Genomic DNA, 20,205 nt, shown 5'->3' with positions numbered 1-20,205 from the left:
CAGTGATATAGTGTGTAACCCGTTTTGTTTGTTTCTGTTCAGTGTCTCTCAGTACAGTGATGAGAACATGATGCAGCCGTATAACCTGGCCGTGTGCTTCGGCCCCAGTCTGCTCAGAGGGGTGGAGATGGGTGGAGATGAAGTGACCCTGGCACCTCAGATCAATGACCTTGTCAAGACCATGATCCTCCATCACGAGAACATTTTCCCAGGGCCATCCGAACTCCCGGGCCCCGTCTATGAGAAATGCATGACTCTGGAGCAGGAGTACTGGTGAGTCCTAAGGTCCCGATATACTCATGACGTATCTTCTTTAAGAGGTAAAAAGAGGTTTGAAACACCTGAGCTGCGGTATACTGTTAGCAAACACACTGCTCAGAGCAGTGTTTAGATGCATATGTAAATATGGCTGCATGCTTTCCTCTCAATAGCAAAATAAACACTACAAAAATGACAGCGATCAGAAAACAGCAGTTAAGAAAGCATCTGATCAGAGTGATATAGATATGTTTGCATCAGCTCTGCAATTCAGTGCTCCAGTCAAGTCAAATTTATTTATATACCACTTTATGACAATGAATTGCTTTAAGCTAGCAGCTTTACAGGACCAAACATGGAAAAACAGTGTCAGTGTTGCTTTCAGTTGAAGCAGTGTGTTTGTATTTTTACTTGCTTCTGACCTTGACGGACTGAACAGAAGAAATGAACAGATTTCCACGTCAAAGAGCCATGTCACTTAGTACATAATTGCCACAGACCAGTGGTAGTTTGAAGGTGTTTAACAGACAGAGCGAACTTCTCCGGAAAGTTTGCTTTGGTGAGCAGTTTCGAACTCCAAACGAATTTCATTGTGGCCTGATTTTGTTTTAAATGACATCACACACCGGTTTGTTTTTCAATTTCGCTTGAAGTATATCAGGGCCTTTAGAGGGATTGTTCATCGAAAAATTAAAAACATCTGTCATTATTTCCTAAACTCATTGTCTTTTAAAAACCTTTTGCTGTTGATTTGGGTGTCGCACAAAAAAAATCTGAATTATTTTTACTTTTAAGTAACGCCAACCTCTTTTTCCAGTGAACCAATCACAGAGGAGGGCGAGGGAGAAGCTGAACATCCTCCCAGTGAAGATGGTAAGAAAGTACAACATACATCATGACAATTTATTTTTAAACCTTTGAAGTTTTAATTAATCTAAATGTGTTCATGTGTGTTCTATGTTGGGTTTTTGTGTGCTGTTGTGCATTGTGGACATTCCATGTTGGATTTTGGCATATGTGGCATTTCTGTTGCCATGCTTTGTGTTGTCTGTATGCATTGTATGAGCAGAGTGCGAGGCTGTGGCCATGTTTGATTATGTTGCACGCTCTGCAGCCGAGCTGTCATTCAAGCAGGGTGAACACCTCCTACTACACAGCAAGGTGTCTGCTGATTGGTGGAGAGGGGAACTAGGAGGAGTGAGAGGCCTGATCCCCCATAAGTACATCAGTATGGTAGAGGGGTGAGAACATATTCATCATAAACTACATGCGGTTCCTTCAAACATTGCATCGATGTTACTATTACAGCTACTTATGAACAATAAGACTTATAGAAAGAAAAGTTTTAATTGTTACAAGCTCCGTTTCAAAACTTAGTCGAAGTTTCAAAGCCTTGTTGCTTACTAGTTACAAAGACTGCATCCTGACCCAGTAAGGGATTGATTTATAGCATAATATGCTTTATAGACAGCAACTCTGTGCTCCACACTTGTGTCTCTTGACTGGATTAAATTGATCAAAAGTGGCAGTAGAGACATTTATAATGTTTCTATTTCAAATAAGTGCTGTCAATTTTAACTTTATAATGATAAAAATCCGGAAAAAATGTATCACGGTTTCCACAAAAATATGAAGCAACACAACTGTTTTCAACACTGATGATAATTCAGCAATTGAAAATTCAGCGTCGACATCACAGGAATAAATTACATTTTATATATTGCGTAGAAAACAGGTATTTATTGTAATCATATTTTACTGTATTTTTGATTAAATGTGATATTAAACACTTCTTTCAAAAACCTCACCAACTCCAAACTTTTGAATGGTAGTGTAAACATAAATATGAAAAAAAACACATAGCACACACAAACATTGGATAAAATAATCTATCACACCGAACAATTTTTGTCAATATTTCCAGTGTAGAATGCTTTTGAAACAGCTAATGAGCATGATTTGCTAACCAAATTGATTATTAATTATTTGATTAATTAGTTGATTAGTAAATATCTGAGCACTAATTAATCTGCTTTTATATTACCATGTTTCAAACATGACTGATATGAAGCTTAGGAAATCAGTCAGATATGTCACTAATAGACTTTAGTCAGAGTGGATGTCATATTTCATTTGTCACTAACAGAAACAAGACTGTGAGGTTCAGTTAATTCAATATGTCATGCTGAAAATCAAGGTCACATCTAATGTTTTGTTGGCAGAATGATCAACATCCAGGTACGCAGACATAACGGGCCTCATTCATGAAATGCAAGAAGAACAAACCTTTCTTTCTTGTCGCATTCTTGTCGCATTTATGAATGATTTACTCAAATTTGTTCCGCTTGTATTGTTTTATGAATGAGACTCATCAAACGTTTTTTTTTTTTTTTTTGCATTAAATAAAATATGGTGTCTAAACTGGTTAAAGTCTATGGAAACCATTGCAGAGACATAAAGAAAACATAATAAACCAACATATTGCTTTTGTTCTAATACAATATCTTGGTTGCCATAACCTTACCATTAGCTTTGGTAACCTCATCTTGTTGTCTTCTCATCCTCAGGGCGGAGCGTAAGGAACGAGGGAAGAAGGATGACAGCAGAGGGGGAAGCACAGGAAACCTTTCAGAAGAACAGCAGCAGTCTGAACAGAGCACCAGGTACATTCTCTCAGACCGCTGGTAATAATGCACCATGGATGCTCTACACAGGCCCACTGAGATCTTACTGTATCTGCACTGTGTTTGCTGTCGTTCCCCAGGATGAGAGTGAACAGTGACAGTGCTTCTTTGCCCTGCCGGCAGAGGACCAGCAGTGGAGGAGGCAGCAGTGGGAATGTGAGCCCCATACGGAAGCTCACCCTGCAGGTGCCCGAGGGACGACTCATCCTTCCTCCTCAGTCAACTGGAGCTGCACGCCAATTCTCAGGGTAGGGGAACAGAAGCTGTTGTTTTGATGGTACCAGCTGTTGAAAGGCACATGCATGAGGCGTGATCTGATTATGTGACCACCATTAAATCCCAGTGAGCTTACAGAATTATTTTTTGAGATGACAAAAATGAGGTTCAAACTTTTCTTTCGTCTGGAACAGCCCAAAACCGTACAATGTGTGCCAGCAGCAAATCGGCAAATTAGAATAATTTCTGAAGGATCATGTGAATTCAGCTTTGCATCACCGAAATGTATTATAAATATTAAAATGGAAAACAGTTACTTTAAATTTCAAAAATATTCCACAATATTACTGTTTTTCCTGTACTTTTTTATCAAATAATGGTGAGCATAAGAGACCGATCCCAAACTTTTAAACGGTAGTGTGTGTTGTTATCAGTAATTAAAATGTCTTTTTTTTTCATCAATAAGCTTCTCTATGCCCCTCTTCAGTCATCAAGAGCGCAGACACACTTTGGACAGTCTGAGACCAGTAGGAGGAGCAGCAGACAGACAGACAGTGCATATCGACAAGGTCTGATTCTCATACTGACTGACATTTCACAAACATTTCTGTACATTTTTGTAGTTATGATGAGCTAAAATATTTGATCAGGTAGAAATTGCTGAGAAATTGAAAAAATCCCTTTTTTTGAAACTAGAATTATGGATTTAATTGTTAATTATAAATGTCTTATTTTAATATATTTCCAATCTGGAAATAATAATAATAGTTTGAAAACAAACAGCTTTGTCATTACAGCAGAAAGTACCTGAAATGTGGAGAATCTAAAAGGCTGAGAACCACTGATTTAAATCTATGAACATGGAAACTCGTCTAAAAATCGTAATGTTTTAATGACCGAATCTCTCTTTCTCATAGGAGGTCAGCCGCCAGATGAACTCTGTGTTTAGGGAGCTGTTGTCTCGTCAGCCTCCTCTGGAAGTCTCGGGTTCGAGCGCTCCCCCCTCCTCTCCCCCTGCATCTGTCCCGTCGGTTTCCTCCGCTGCTGCTCGACCTCCGGCGAAGAAGGGAGGCTTCGGCCTGCGCAGCAGAGGTCTCTTCAAACCCCAAGACCAACAGGACTGAGGGAGAGGAAGGGATGATTTATGAGTGAATCTGAGTATGAGTGTTGGGGGAACGGCAAACTCATCACAGATATGAATATATTTTTCCAGACATACAATATATGGTACTCTTTACGCCTTATTAACTAAATTTCCGTTGACAGTAACTGATTATGGTTTTGTTCGTGTGAGACCAAGTCATTGATCCTGTTATTGGTTGTATTTGTGTTTTACTAGCTTTGATAACAGTTAATCTGGTCCTCGGTCAAGAATTTCCTACTCTAATCATTCACCGCAGTGATGTCCAATGTGTCTGACGTTTTTGACTGTAGTGTTGGCTGTGTTCTTTTGGAAAAACATAACTATCTGCTGATGATGTATTCATGGAGTCCCTCAAAGCACAGATTCTGATCGGCAAGTGAATTGTGGGAATGATGTCCATGACAGACAGAGTCCACACTGTCATTTTAAATATAGACGTGTCACTCTGAATGTAGCAGGAGATTTATGAAGGCCACTCAGATGTTTGCGAACCAAGAGATCTACTTCATTATTGGAGTTTTTCTTATTCAGTTTTAAATGTTTTTTTGTTGCTTTTGGATATTACGCATAGCTCAAGTAGTTCTAGGTACAACATGATGAATATTAAAATGCTCCAGTGTTTTATTTTTAGATTATTAATTTCTGGGGTTTTTGTATCATTTGCTATTTAATGTTTTTTTTTTGTTTTTTACATTTAATTGCATTACTATTTTTTACAATTATTTGCATTACAATGGATTATTCTTTAAAAAGCATTCAGTCGTAAAGGCACCAGCACATATGCATGCGATGTGCTGGGATGGTCTCGCGTGGAAACAGGTGGGACGGCCAAAATAAGCACAGCTCTGTAGCCTTTTTTTATCCCGCCGGCTCCATGTGAAAAAGACAACTGTGAAGATAAGTGCCACAAAGCAGCTCAGGAACTGTCCAACAGAGAAGTGACTGGAGAAAAGAACAAACTGTGAAAAGGCACATGTAGTCACAGGAAGTACAATGGCACTTCCTTTTCGCTGCACATATTAATGCCTCTGGTTACTGGTCTCCCTCGACTTCCACCCCCTCACCCATACCTTCCCCTTAGCAGTGTGTGTCTCTGGTAGATGATGTCATCATTGATATGTGGATTACAATATTATCAAAATAAATTATAGATTCTAAAATACTGTCGACTTGCCAAATATTTCATGCAGAATAATTACTCTTATAATGTTTATCTATATACTCTTTTATAATTTATTAATATATTAAACTAGATTTTTTTTATATTTTCAGTTTTCATTTTATTTTAAGTTTATGTAGTATGTTTTGTTTGTTTTGAGTTGAATTTAGCTTTATTCTTTTTATTTCATATTTAGATATTTTAGTACTTTAACTTAAACTTAATATTTATTTATTGTTCATATTTGCTTTTATTTCAGCTTTATTTCAATGAAAACAATTTTTATTAGTTTAGGGGTTACATTTTACAACAAGGTCCTATTAGTTAATTCATTAACTAACAATGAGCAATACATTTGTTACAGTATTTTCTAATCTTTATTAACATTTAACAATTATTTCATGTTAGATAAAATGTATTAAATAATATTAATAGATACAACTTTTGATTTTAATGATGTATTAGTAAATGTTACTAAATTAACATTAACCAAGATGTTTTAGAAGTATTTTTCATTGTTCATCTTAACTAATGAAGTTAATTGATGTTAACATAATAACTAATAGTAAAGTGTTACCAGTTTTGCTTTTAGTTTTACACTGTGTAATATAATGACATACATTTTTAAGTGTCTCTTTACTGTCCAAATATTTGTTTTAGGGCCACTGTATGTTTCCTAAAAGAAAAAAATAATTTATCTTGGCCTAAAATTAGATGGTATGAAAGGAAACTGGCTGTGTGCGAAGAGGGTTAGCCTGTCCGGTAACCTGATTAGTGGTGCCCTCTCCATTCCTCTCCCTAAAATAACTCTACGCTCAGCCTACTAATTCTTCACTGGATACACACACTTCCACAAACTAGACTATGGCAAAGAACACAAGGCAGAGTGAGTGAGGTCACACTGCCTTACTGTAAAACGCTCCGCTCCATTCCTTCTGATGTCCAACAGAATGATATAGGCCATATAGTCATCTGTTAGATGTGGATGACAAGTTTATGGAGATTTGCAGTGTCTGCCTGACTGATCAAAATAGTCATAAACTACTGCCAACTAGAGTTTATTTTTGGACCAGGACTGAATATTGAATAGGGTAAGTTATAAATATTCAAAATTGCAAAAAAAAAAATTATATTTTGCATCCCATTCATCATGAGTATTCAATGCATGTATGTTAAATGTTTTTTTCTACACATTCTTTTCAAATTGATTTATGAAATGTCAGATTTTGTCATCTACGCCCATATGCCATACAGTACTGGCGGGTTCATGTCATCGCTTCTCAGTCAGACAAGCATGTAGGCCTATGACAGTATGATGCGTAACGAGTAAATGTAAGCAAGAGTTGTCAGGGTGTGACATGTCTGACTTGGGTTTGTATTTGTCACATGTTGCCTTGTAATTTAATGGTTCTCAAACGGGGCCTCAGCACACTTCCAAGGGGAGAGAAGGTGGCTCAAAATTATTTAAAATGTATAATTACACGTAATTACGAGACTTCAACTTCCTCGTAGAGCTTGTATTTGTAAGCTGGGAATTTTCTAAGAGCTACTTAATTTAGGCCTTAATAGTGTTGCCATAGAAACGCATACTTCTTAGTTCTGAGGACGTGAACTGCTCCGAGTCGAACGTCACGTGTTGTCATCTCGAAATTATGGCAATTGCGACATGCTGGGAACGCTATAGTTCTTATTATTTTGGTCAACCTCGACATACAGTATAATTTTAAAAGTGTGATTTCTAGACCTGGAAAAGTCTTGGAATTAATAAAATATTTTTTATACATGCATATAGGTCTATACATAAGATCTACCATATTTGACTGGATAGAAATGGTTATTTGTGAAAAAAAGTTATGCAAATTCAATGTTAATAAAAAAGGAGCAGTTATCGGGATTGTAAGATTTAATTATTTTAATTATTTATAGTTATTTTAATATGATGCCACTCCTAGTTTATGTGAATAAAAAGTTCGAGCAGCTTTGTCATCCTAGCAGATATCTTATAGGGGTCTTCAAATAATGTCTCTGACAACGGGGTCCTTGCAGTCAAAAACTTTGAGAACCACTGCTGTAGTTTGTGTAGTTTATGAACTAAAATGTTTAATTTAACATATTTAACCCACAGATATGCTAAAAACCTAACCTATACACTGTAAAAAATATTGTTGGTTTAACTTAAAAAAGTAAGTAACCTGTTTGACTTGAGTTCATTGAAATTAAAAAAATTGAGTTAGCACAATTGAGATTGGTTTAATCGACAGAAACTCAAAATATCATGTTATCTGAACCACATTATCTAAGTTGATTTGACAAAAGTAAACAATGTGATAAATCATGAAAATATTTTTTACTCGGTACTGTAGGCTACTGTTTGCTGAAATGTTTGAAATTTCACTCAAACAAAGCGTGTGATCTGCTCTGCAGTCAATATGATGCGAGACGAGTATTTGGTGGAGTGTAATATTGATGATGATGATGATGATGAAGAAGAAGAAGAAGATTATGATGTGATGAAGTACCAGCCGTCTCCGCCTCCTCCACCACAGTTCTCCTCCACCCCTCCCCTCGCTCATGTTGAGATCAGGGATCCCTATGGCGTCAACAAACAATTGAAGGTGAACGCAACGTTCACTTCTCATCGGATGGACATTCACAGGGTGTTTTACAGTAGCCTACATGAAAGAAGAATAATCAGGAATAAAATTCACGTAACTTTCTGTTCATTGTGACACCATCAGGTAGAGTTTAGCGATGTTTTGGCAGAGCCCGCGTCCACACACAGCTACGACCGCGTGTGGGTGTACAGCGGGATCGCCTTCGAGTCCACGCGGCTGTGGGGTTACCGCTGCCTGACGGCGCTGTGTGCGGTTCCCCTCTCCTGCCTCTGCGGCTGCCTCTTTGCCCTGCTGGCCTGTATGCACATCTGGTAGGCTCTTTTTTAAAGAAAAAAAATATTTATGATAGATGTTCCTTAAGTTTTTTAAAGGGATAGTTTACCCACAAATGAAAATTCTGTCATCATTTACACTACACCCTCATGTTGCTCCAAACCTTCTTCTTCTCTTGAACACAAAAGAAGATATTTTGAAGAATGTCTGTAACCAGACAGTTGACGATAGCCATTGACTTCCATAGTATTGAAAAATACTATGGAAGTCAATGGGGACCAGAAACTGTTTGGTTACTAACATTCTCCAAATTATCTTGTTTTGTGTTCAAGAGAAGAAGAAGGTTTGGAGCAACATGAGGGTGTAGTGTAAATGATGACAGAATTTTCATTTTTGGGTAAATGAAACAAAAAAATATTGTCACTGCTTCTAATTCCTTCTTCTTGTCATAGGTGTGTGATGCCCTGTATTCAGGTGTGTCATACCTGCCTGCCCTGTGTGAGGTCACTGTGGATGAGTGTGGTTAATATCTTCATCACTCCATTCTGCACATCTGTGGCTCGCTGTTGCAGTGGCATATATGTGACGGTCTCCAAAGAGTGATGAAACACAATTAAGGAGGAATTTGAGGAAGTTTGTTAAATTACTTTTCTCTAAATTAAAACGACAAAACATGAATCCTTGGAATCCCTGAATTTTTTTTTTGTTGCTCTTTTGAAGTTACAAAATAAAGCATATATTCAAACCATTTAAAGAAGAGGATTACATGCTATCATAGCTTGTAGATTTTTAATTATGTAATAATAATCATTTTAAATGAATCATCTTAATGTAGTAAACATTTTGCATGTCAGAACATATTTTGTATCTTTCTAAGCATAATACAAAAAAGAGCCTCACAAAATATCAATAACCTCTTTTTTCATATAATCTGTTTATATTTTTCTGTTTGATATAATGTGTAATTGTCATGTAGTATCTATGAAGCCAGATGTTTATTTTGATGGTTATCATGTCATACATGTTTTTGAATAAAACAACCACTTACATTTGTGCATTCAAGGTCTCTTATTTATCAAGTTTTGTCAACAACATTTTTATTACGTGAATATGCCAAGTCAATCTGGACGATAAAGCACTCAAAAGCATTAAATACTTTTTCTTTCTTTTTTTTCTTGTATTTGTGAGGTCAAACTAAAAACGTTTGTATAATGGTGTTCGTAAAAGAAAGAACAGAGAACACCTGCATATTTAACAATCTTCATTATGACAAGAACAGTCAATATTGGCCTACTTTTCACATGCATTGCAGCGCATCTATCCTTTTACAATTTCTGCGTCCCAATGTGCATACTATCCATCCTAAATAGTATGTGACATTAGTAATTTTCAATACTATTTAGGGCAGATAGGGTGGATAGTATGCACATTGGGACGCAGGGTTTGTTTCAGTACTACAGGTGAAAGTGCTGAAGTGGATTGTGTTACTGGAGCATTTTATAGCCCAAAGCAGAGATAGGCCTAATAAATTTGTGATCATTTTGATTGCAAAAGAACTTTGCATAAATGTAATGGCACACATACAAATCCTTATTATTAGCCTATTAGAAATTTAATAATAATAGCCTAATAATGATAATTATTATTGTAGTTGTTATTTAGTTATTGTGTCAAAACAGCTAATAATAATTTGTTCTGGTCGTGAAAAAAAACCCCTATATTAGGATCTCTGGAGTATTCTTTACCAAAAACATGTCAAAAATGACCTGAAGACATAAAAAAAAAAGGTTTAAAACCTCATTAATAACAAAAACGCCTCGGGTTAAGAAGTCTCATGTGACTTTTTACTGTCATTTGTCTTCCCATAATTCCTCTGCCGTCTACCCGGAAGCAGTGCACAGTGTGATGAAGCGCGGAAGTATCGCGGGGGAATTCCTCGACAGTCTGCACCTGTCTGAGCTTTTCTGGATGTTTTCATCTTATTTACTATATCAGCCTCGATTCTGATTTTCCAGCTCGGTGAGGTTGAAGATGTTGGCCGACCTGACCGTCTGCGGTTGACTATAAACAGGGCCGTGTTTCTTTGGCGGAAGACCGACAGACAGTGGATCTGTGTTAGCGGTAGACTTATATACTGTAAACGGCTTAAATAAGGTAATAATTACCTTCCTATTACATCCTACGATATATTTAGCAGATAATGTATATGTATATAATGAGTCTGAATTGTGTTACCCTGTGGTTTTGCATGTTTTAGGGTTTAAATGCACTGATGCTAGTTCGTTAGCTGAACGCGGCTGTAAAGAGCCTGTAAACAAAACATTGAGTCTCGCCTTTCAGAAGACGTGAGAAGTTGTTTAAAGTAAACCTGTCGATAATATCTAAATATGTGGTCAATATAAGACTCAATGACGTCTTTGAGGTATGTGTGTGTCTTTAGCGTGAACACCGCAATGAGAAACTGTGAAATTATCTTTTTTTATGGGAAAGGAATCATGAGATGCCTAGACTATGTTTTTCTTAACTTCAAATATGATTTAGAGTGATTTTTATTTTAGATTTGGTTTTTAAGGGCAGAAGTGTCAGTGAATTGCGGCTAGTTTAGCTGTTTTAGCATTAGTTATAAAGTGAAACCGAAATTCATCCATTACACTTTAAATTAGATTATAATTTACATTTAAGTTTGTTAAACCCATTACTATTTAATTGTGTATAAATAAGCTGTACCTAACTTTTACTAACCATGAAAAAAACCATGGAAATATCAGGGAATGTTAAATATGTCATTTCCAGCAAAAAGTCAGAAATTAATAACATTGTAAAAAAAAAAAATTAGTTAACTACATTAGTTAATATGAACTAACAATGAAAAATATTTAATGAAGCTATTTATTTATTTATTTGATTTACTATTAAGATTAAAAGTTATATCTGTTAATATTATTTAATAGATCTGCTCTAATATGAACTAACAATGAACAGTTATATTTGCATTAAATGTATTGTTATTAACTTTTATTGATAATACATACATCAGTAATATGAATAATTAACTAAAGACATTCACTCTCAAATGAGCAGTCAGTGGAACATTTTATAGCCCAAAACAGATTAAAATAAATTTGCGATCATTTTGACACAAAGACGAATAATAATGAATATTCATGACCAAAAGTTGAATTTCAAATCTATTTATGATAAAGTTGTTTTTACTAGGTACTGTTCTGTTCATTTAACACGTACACATGGTAATTTTTTGAAAGGTGAAGAACCACCATCATGCAATTCTGCACACTTTTTAGTGAACAAAAAGATACCATTTTTACTCAAAGATATGTTTAACTGATGTATTAAAAAAAAAAAATCACTTGTAAAAAGTATCATCTTAACTTGTTATTTTGTTAATTGTATTTTTTATTCCCTTTATTGATTGCTGCTGACATGGCGTTAAAAAATCATTTAAAATAAATAAATATAAACTGATATTTAATATCCTTAGAATTGAATCATGAACAACTGGAAAGGTAATGGCGATTCAGAGCTGCCGATGTTTATTATTGGCTTGTCTTCTCTCTCTTTCAGGATCATGGTCCAGCCGCAGCCGTCAGGTGGTTGCACTCTGCAGTGGGAGCTGACTGGAGAGGAGACTGTGGGTGCCGGAGGTCAAGGGTCACTGATGGCCAGTTCACAGGGGTCTTTGAGGGTCCCTCCTGAATTAGCGGGAAATGAAGTGGTCCATAGACTCATAACAGATAATCATCAGCTACGAGGTGAGACGATGAGATCTATGCCAGACTCATTGCCTATTGAAAACAATGCATAAACAACTTTAAACGTTCCACAGAGGCTCTGAAGCGAAGCAATGATGCCCTCAAAGAGAGATGTGAAGAGATGGAGGGGTGGCAGAGGAGGTCGCGGGAGGAGCGAGAGTTCCTGAGCTGTAGATTTCGCGAGGCCAGATCTTTAGTGCAGCGGCTGGCGCAGGAAAACCAGAGCCTGTTAGGACAGCTCAACCACAGCATCGGTCCATGTGTCGGCATCTCTAAAGAGACTGGAACTCAAGGCCAGGACCAAGAGCTGAAGTGCACCAATGCAGAGAAGAATGCCCTCATGGACTCACCAAAAGTAGGTTCTTTTGTTAATCCTCTATTCATAAGGAACTTGCAGAAAGTTCTGTTCATTGAATTAAAATTAACATCCCGTTTTGTTTCATCGCGCAGGTATTAAATGAAGCTGTATTCATAGCCCGAGCTGAAGGAGACACTGACAGACACACAATGCCTCAAAGTTTGGTAATTTACCATAAATCTTATCCTCAATATGTGAAATGTAACATTGTTTTTTTTTTTGTGTGTGTGTGCAACATCTGCAATCTGCTTTGACTTCTTTTGGGTGTGGTGTGTTTGTCCTCCTTTTCTTTACTGTGTTAAAGTACACTCCAAACATGGCAAAAAATAATGTCGTTTTTTTAATATAGCCTATTTTTGCTTTAACCTTTACAAATCTCTTTACTCTTAAGCCTGCTGAGGGCTCTAATGAATTTCTGAAACTGCTGAAAAGCCACAAAGAGAAGCTGGAGGAAGGGATGAAGGTGCTGAGGAGGAAGAATGAGGAGCTGGAGAAGGAGAAAGCAGAGAGTGAGAAAGAGCGAGTAAATCTCCTTGCCACCGTGGAGCAGTTAAACTCCAAACTCACTCAGGTAGAGCATTTCATTTCCACATGTTTATTGCTACAATTAGATGTGTCATGGTTAGTTGAATAATAACATGCCCAACCCCTTTTCTGTCATTTATATTGTGTAACTGCTCATTGGAGCTTATTTGGAGTTAGTTCTGCAGTGTCTTATTAAAAACTGCATGTATAATATTTATACAGAAATGTTATTTAAAACAATACTAGATGAAACTACCGTTAAGTTTTGGGTCAATTTTTTTAAAAGTCTCTTATGCTCACCAAGACTGCATTTCTTTGATCAAAGTAAAAACAACAATATCGTGAAATATTATTACAATTTAAAGTGTTATATATTTTAAAATGCTATTTATTCCTGTGATGGCAAAGCTGAATTTACAGCAGCCGTTGCTCCAGTATCTAATATACTGCAATGGAAATCTTTTTTAAATTGTAGCATTTTAAATGTCTTCTCTGTCACTTTTGATCAATTTAATGCATCCTTGCTGGACGAAAAATAACATCTTACTGACCCAAACTTTTGAATAGTAATATAAAGCATGTGACACCACAGGACCCTGTTACTGGTTTCTTACAGGATGTTAAATAGCTGCTCTTGTTCAGATTTTAGCACACTTTGGTTTAGTTTATGAACTAATGAACTCCTATTGATTCATCTTCTCTTTATCAGAATGTTACAGAAGAGTCAGTCCAGCAGACATGCGCTCTCACCGTTCCTGCAGAAAGGTACTCTCAAATATTCAGTTTACTCTGCTCTCTCTCCCTACAGGTGATAGTGATGCTCCTTTAATTTTGCATGCTTGGATTGGATTGTATTAAATCTCAAGGTGCTTTGCTTCCTTTCTTTTAATGTGAATGGTTTGGAATCTCTCTTCTCTGTCTTCTGTCTCGATTCACGTGTCTGCTTAGCCCTCACTTGGCTAAACTAACTGAGCAGCTTCAGGCTACACAAGGCAGGTGAGGGGAAAACGTATCTCACTGTATTTGTGCATGAGTGTCCTTCCCCCTCATTCGTGTTGCAAGAACATGTTGTCTGTGACTGGAATGAGACATGCACTGACTAACATTAATTCGGGGTCGGGAAGAATTAAGGACAAAAATGAATACTTTTATTCAGCAAGGATGCATAAAAATGATCAAACGTGACAGTAAAGACATTTATAATGTTACAAAGGATTTATATGAACTTCCTAACTGTTTTCAACATTGGTGATAATAAGAAATGTTTCTTGAGCAGCAAATCAGAATATTAGAATGATTTCTGAAAGATAATGTGACACTGAAGACTGGAGTAATGGCAGATAAATTACATAGAAATGACATAAAAACAATTATTTTAAATTGTTATGATATTTCACAAAATACTGTTTTTACCATATATTTGATCAAATAAATGCAGCCTTGGTGAACATAAGAGATTTCTTTCAAAAACATAAACCCCAAACATTTAATCTGTAGTGTGTTTATATACAGTTTTATTCATAATTATAGCAATACAATGTTATATTATACACATTTATTTATTGATAGATTTTTAGTTGGACCAAATGGTGAACATATTACATGTAGCCCAGCATACGTGAGAGCTCATTGGTGTCCTTGCATCTAGGCAAAGGGGAAGTAAGCTAAAATATAAGATTTTGATTTGTTTAACATTTGGCCACTACATTTTCCCCACACTTAGTGGGTTTGTTCAACAGGGTTTGTTCATTTTGATGACTTTGTTACTTTAAAAATGTAGAAAATACTGATAATAAGGAATGAATTGATGTGTCCAAATACAAGTGGTAGTACTTTCGGTGGTGAACTGCAGTAAGATGGACGGTTAATCAGGTGTCTCTCTGTCTTTGCTGGGATGTAGGTACAGGGAGCTCCAGGAGAAGCTGGACTGTCTTCAGAAGAATTCTGCTCAGAGAGACAGAACTGAGGCTCTTCTCAAACAGAAAGAGAAGGACTTTGTTCAGGTACATAAGCAAAGATACAACCTTTGATTCCTCAGGCAAATGCCACTTCTTTTTGTTTTGACATTTGCAGTAATTTGAGTTGAGGGATCAACATCATCTTTGTGTTTGTAGCTGACAAAGGATAGTGAAGCTCTGAGAGCTCAAGTCACGTCCCTTCTCGGTGAGTTGAATGAACGACAGAACTGGCTGGAGAAAAGTGAAGCAGAGAGACGAATATTAGAGGATAAGTGAGTGAATCTCTTCATCCTTGTGCATGTTTGATTATGAGAGTCGGCAGCTGTGTACAAGACCTGTTTGATCTCCCAGATTGGGCAAGAAGACAGAACGCCTGCAGACTTTAGAGAGAGACATGGAGCAGCAGAAGAAGCAGCACAGTGTGACAGTGGACAATCTTTTATTGCAGACACAGAACCTAGAAACTGCACTGAAGAACGAGAGGCTCGTCATAGTGGAGGAGAGGTGAGTTCAGCTGCATGGACAGCCCCTTAACAAAAGCAGCTTCCCTTTTTTCATTGTTACAGTAGTAACAGTAACCCACTATTCCTGTTGCTCTTCCTCATCCAGGAGGAAGCTGGCCCAGCTCCAGCATGCATACACATGTCTGTTTCAGGATTACGACAACAAACTTAAAAGTGAAAAGCAAGCCAATCACAGGGTAGGTAGCTGCTGTTTGTGCTCTACTATGTTGGTTATGAAACTCTAGTTAGCAGCATGAAAAATACATATTATGCACAGAAAGCGAATAAAGGTTGCTGCCATTCTAATCACTGAAGCTGTCAATCACAACGCGAGATACACAAAGCTGCACTCTTGCGAAACTCCCGTTATGAAGCTGTCTTATCTTTTTGACATTGTGTTCATACTTTGTTGGTTACAATGAGTGGATTCGCGAGCGTGCAGAATTCGCGTTGTTGAGCGGATTCTGACTGACTTAAACACCTCTGATTAATCATTGCGTTCACATGCTCAACAGATATGTCTGTGATTGGCTACAATGCTCAACACTACAAAAAACATGTGAATAGAAACCTTTCACACGGTTCAGTATTTTAAATACTTATATTAAGTATTTATTAATAATTTAAATTAGTTTTTATTGTTATGTTTTTGATTTTCATTTAAATTTTAGTTTAGATTTTTGTAATTTTATGTGCTTTTGTCATTAATTAATTTTATATTTAGCTTTTTCTTATTTCAGTTTTAGTATTTTTAGTACTTCAACCTAATAAAGTTTTTTTTCTTTTCTTTATGGTGGACACTTATTGACCCATCTCTTAAACTTAAATACTTCAAAACTAGAAAACTGTTACGGTTTCATGTTTATGATAAGCACTTTTGAAAGTGGGTCAGTGCATGGTTTGCACTATATGTGGTTAATGGAAAGTGTATGTGTGGTATTTCCATTTCAGAGTGGAGAGGCAGATACTCTAGCTAACAGGTTAGCAGAGGCTGAGAAAGCTCTGGCCCTGAAACAGGATCACATCGATAAACTCAAGGAGGAAATGGAGCAGCTGAGAGCTACATTAGAAACTATACCAGTGCTGAATGCTCAGGTGAAAAGAACACCTCATTCAAATAATCATTTACTTTGTCTTTGTTATAAATTCTCGTTTATACATGCATGCTGCATATAGTAACCCAATCGCACATTTTCTTTTTTGCAGGCCGAGATCTTTAAGATGGACTTCCTGGCTGAAAGGGAAGCCAGAGAGAAACTCAATCAAAAGAAGGAAGAGTTGCAGGAGGACCTAAATAAGGCACTAGCTGAGATAGACAGACTCAAGCAAGAGGGAACGTCACGGTATGAAATGAGATGGAAGCAGTGAACAATTCTTGATATTTGGGTACCAAAATGATTATTGACTGATTTAAAGGCATAGTTCTCCCAAAAATGAAAATTCTGTCATTAATTACTCAGCCTCGTGTCTTTCCAAACCTGTGAAACTTTCGTTCATCTTCGGAACACAAATTAAGCTTTCTGTATCTCCATAGACAGCTACGCAACTACCACTTTCACGCTTAAAAAAACTCATAAAGAGATCATAAATCCATATGAATCCAGCGGTTCAGTTCAAATTTTCTGAAAAGACACGATCACTTTATAGAATGAACAGTTTGAATTTAGGCTATTATAATAGCATATAAACATCAGCGCATACACCAGTTATGGCTTGACGTGCGAGAACCAGTGAGGTTCATTCTCGTGTTACGCAGCACGTTTGAGCTTCAGCAAGAACCAATGAGGCTCATTCTTGTTACGCAGAATGTTTGAGCTTCAGCAAGAACCAATGAGGTTCATTCTTGTTACACAGCACGTTTGAGCTCCAGCAAGAACCAATGAGGTTCATTCTTGTTACGCAGCACGTTTGAGCTTCAGCAAGAACCAATGAGGTTCATTCTTGTTACGCAGCACGTTTGAGCTTCAGCAAGAACCAATGAGGTTCATTCTTGTTACGCAGAATGTTTGAGCTTCAGCAAGAACCAATGAGGTTCATTCTTGTTACACAGCACGTTTGAGCTCCAGCAAGAACCAATGAGGTTCATTCTTGTTACGCAGCACGTTTGAGCTTCAGCAAGAATCAATGAGGTTCATTCTTGTTACGCAGCACGTTTGAGCTTCAGCAAGAACCAATGAGGTTCATTCTCGTGTTACGCAGCTTGTTTGAGCTTCAGCAAGAACCAATGAGGTTCATTCTTGTTACGCAGCACGTTTGAGCTTCAGCAAGAACCAATGAGGTTCATTCTCGTGTTACGCAGCTTGTTTGAGCTTCAGCAAGAACCAATGAGGTTCATTCTTGTTACGCAGAATGTTTGAGTTTCTGCAAGAACCAATGAGGTTCATTCTTGCGTTACGCAGCACGTAATATCATAATATCTGATCAACGTAAATCCTCTCCATTAGATATCATCATCTTATTTACCCTGCGAAATGTTACAACAAGGGAAGGCATGGACGTGGAAGTTAAGTTAAACAAGTGCGGTACTAATTTAGCTTCCACACCGCACAAACACTTGGAAATGCGCCTAATATTAGAGTACATTTATCTAGGTTAACGTTAATGATAGAGCAAGTGGTCATGTAAAGTGGCTAATGTGAGGCTACTACTTACATGTTTTGAATAAGTCATGTTTGAGGTCGCACATCACACTTTGGATTTTCTACCCGACATATTACTGCATGGACCAGCCATGTTAGCGATCTGTCACTGTGTGACTTCGCCAATTCTTCTGGGACTAACCGACTAATTAAAATTTTGAAACTTAAAACTTCTCGTCGACTATGAGGCGGCAGCGCTGGTGCTTAACATGGTGGATGCAGGTGTGCCTTACAGTGTGAAGCACCTTCAGGACAGTTGAAGGAACTGTCACTGTCCCGTTTGGACCAGTGCTGCATGGTCACGAAAGTTTATCATTTGTACTTGTTTTTAAGCCAAGTCAATTTAAACATTCAAGACATGAAAGAGAACGCAATTCAACGCAAAATGTCCAAGAGTTACATGTGGATGTTGTCTCTTCACAGAGCTCGCATTGAGGAGATGCAACAGAGACACTTGGAGAATTACAGGCCTCGACCTCACCCGCCACCTCCAGCTGGTAAAGCCCCTTATTCAAAGTCTGCATGTGCTAAAACATATGCGCTCTCTCTTTCCTTCATTTTGAATGTACATTGTACTGGCTACATTGTAAATGTAACAACCATCTCTTTAAATACTGTTGTATTACTTTATCTGAACATGTTTGGGGTCTCAACTTGAAATGTCTGCTTTTGAAGCACCTTTCCCAGGAGCAGCCATGTTCAACCCAGCCCAGCCTCCATCTGCACGCAGAAGAGATGATGAGCAGGACGAGGTGCCTGATTACCGCTGCCCAAAATGTATGTACAAGGCTCCAGACATGGATACCCTGCAGATCCACGTCATGGACTGTATCCAGTGAGAAGAGATGTTCAGGTGTTTTCATGACACCTGAGTGAACTCTAACCACAACAACAAAAAATGAGAAGAGAAAATCAAGAACCTGCTAAAGACGAGACGAGAACTGTCTGAGGACTCTGAACATTTAATCCTGCTGCAGATTGACTTGAAGTAGACAGATGTTTAGCAGATGTTTTTATCATGTGGCTGTAGAGCTGCCACCATATTCCTGTACACTTAGTGTGTGTGTATCTCTTTAAAAAAAAAAAAAAAGTTCATCTGTACTGCCTTTCTGTGACAGCATAATGTACTGCACGTGTGAATGTTTGTCTGCTTTACGTCTGCACACATCTGACAGTGACAATGTTTCCTTTATACCTGTGGTATTTGTTTCTCTAGATGTATGCACTCTTGAGGATTCATGCCCGCCTGTGTTAATATTGTGTATTATCAGCCAAAGTGAATATGGAAAAAATAACTTTGTACAGACTATTGTTATGGAGAGATTTACTGAAATAAAGGTATGAATATAATGAGGAAGGATCTACACCCATCTGTCAGTTATTCACTTAATTGTATAATGAGAAACTCCATCAAAAGAAAGAAGAGTTGCAGTAGGAGCTGAATAAGGCACTAGCCTAGATTCTCAGACAGACTCGAGCAAGAGGGACCATTATGGTACAAGAAATATTAAATTACTATGGATTTTTAATATTAATACTTGCACTCAATTAATAATGAAAAACTGATTTGGATTACATGCCAATTCATTGTGGAAGTTTAATCCAATTGAATTACGTTTTAATATTTGCTAATACAACCCTACCATTGCAACTGTTAAAATATCAAAATGTGAAATGTATTTAATTGTTTAATTTTAATTATCAATTTTTATTTTAACAACCAAAACATTTCACTACAATTTTAGCTTTATTTTATTTAATGTAAATATTGCATATTAATTAGATTACAATAAACAATACATTTTAATAAGTGCTGTCAAATTGATTATTCGCATCTAACATAAAGGTTTGTTTAGATATGTTTGTAAATATTATTAAATTATATATATTGTATGTACTGTATGTCTGTGTGTGTATATACACAGACATATCTATAACACACATATATATATATATATATATTGCGATTGATCGATTTGACAGCACTAATTTTAATACATTAAAATTACATTAACAAAGTATTTGGATACTTTCTAGTTGTGTGAACTTTAATACTGTGTGAATTTTAATAAAAATTCACTTTGACCTGTTGGTTGACCTCTT

The 20,205-nt window shown here is 37.0% G+C and overlaps 3 protein-coding genes across 10 annotated transcripts in view; all 3 read left to right on the top strand.

The window, feature by feature from the left end:
- Nucleotides 1-5,458, top strand: part of arhgap4b (Rho GTPase activating protein 4b) — a 35,685-nt gene extending 30,227 nt beyond the window's left edge. For 2 of the 7 annotated variants that reach the window (XM_079849676.1, XM_079849673.1), the window contains exons 18-24: nt 43-273; nt 1,076-1,131; nt 1,373-1,499; nt 2,826-2,921; nt 3,023-3,190; nt 3,646-3,727; nt 4,076-5,458. In XM_079849676.1, the coding sequence (XP_079705802.1) occupies nt 43-273; nt 1,076-1,131; nt 1,373-1,499; nt 2,826-2,921; nt 3,023-3,190; nt 3,646-3,727; nt 4,076-4,282 (967 nt within the window). In that variant the 3' untranslated portion in view covers nt 4,283-5,458. Of the gene's footprint in view, nt 1-42; nt 274-1,075; nt 1,132-1,327; nt 1,500-2,825; nt 2,922-3,022; nt 3,191-3,624; nt 3,728-4,075 lie in introns of all 7 variants that reach the window. The other 5 variants (XM_079849675.1, XM_079849671.1, XM_079849674.1 and 2 more) reach the window with 3 other exon arrangements.
- Nucleotides 5,459-6,315: 857 nt separating this feature from the next.
- On the top strand, nt 6,316-9,405 carry cav4b (caveolin 4b). The gene is made up of 4 exons (XM_079850240.1): nt 6,316-6,552; nt 7,886-8,076; nt 8,200-8,387; nt 8,802-9,405. Exons 2-4 carry the CDS (start codon nt 7,891-7,893, stop codon nt 8,950-8,952), a joined length of 525 nt encoding a protein of 174 aa, XP_079706366.1. The 5' UTR covers nt 6,316-6,552; nt 7,886-7,890; the 3' UTR covers nt 8,953-9,405.
- Nucleotides 9,406-10,231: 826 nt separating this feature from the next.
- On the top strand, nt 10,232-19,907 carry ikbkg (inhibitor of nuclear factor kappa B kinase regulatory subunit gamma). Of its 2 annotated transcripts, XM_079849164.1 has the most exons (15): nt 10,232-10,503; nt 11,932-12,119; nt 12,194-12,474; nt 12,570-12,641; nt 12,869-13,048; nt 13,712-13,767; nt 13,951-13,998; nt 14,903-15,005; nt 15,117-15,232; nt 15,312-15,464; nt 15,570-15,660; nt 16,415-16,558; nt 16,670-16,806; nt 18,526-18,599; nt 18,778-19,471. In XM_079849164.1, exons 2-15 carry the CDS (start codon nt 11,936-11,938, stop codon nt 18,939-18,941), a joined length of 1,803 nt encoding a protein of 600 aa, XP_079705290.1. In that variant the 5' UTR covers nt 10,232-10,503; nt 11,932-11,935; the 3' UTR covers nt 18,942-19,471. The 2 variants fall into 2 exon arrangements, with proteins under 2 accessions (XP_079705290.1, XP_079705291.1); XM_079849165.1 differs by lacking the exon at nt 13,951-13,998 and having other exon boundaries at nt 18,778-19,907.
- The last annotated feature ends 298 nt before the right edge of the window (nt 19,908-20,205 follow it).

The sequence above is a fragment of the Squalius cephalus genome (genome assembly GCF_949319135.1).
Source record: "Squalius cephalus genome assembly, chromosome: 18".
Classification (NCBI taxonomy): Eukaryota; Metazoa; Chordata; class Actinopteri; order Cypriniformes; family Leuciscidae; genus Squalius; species Squalius cephalus.
This window is presented reverse-complemented; position numbering and strand designations above follow the sequence as displayed.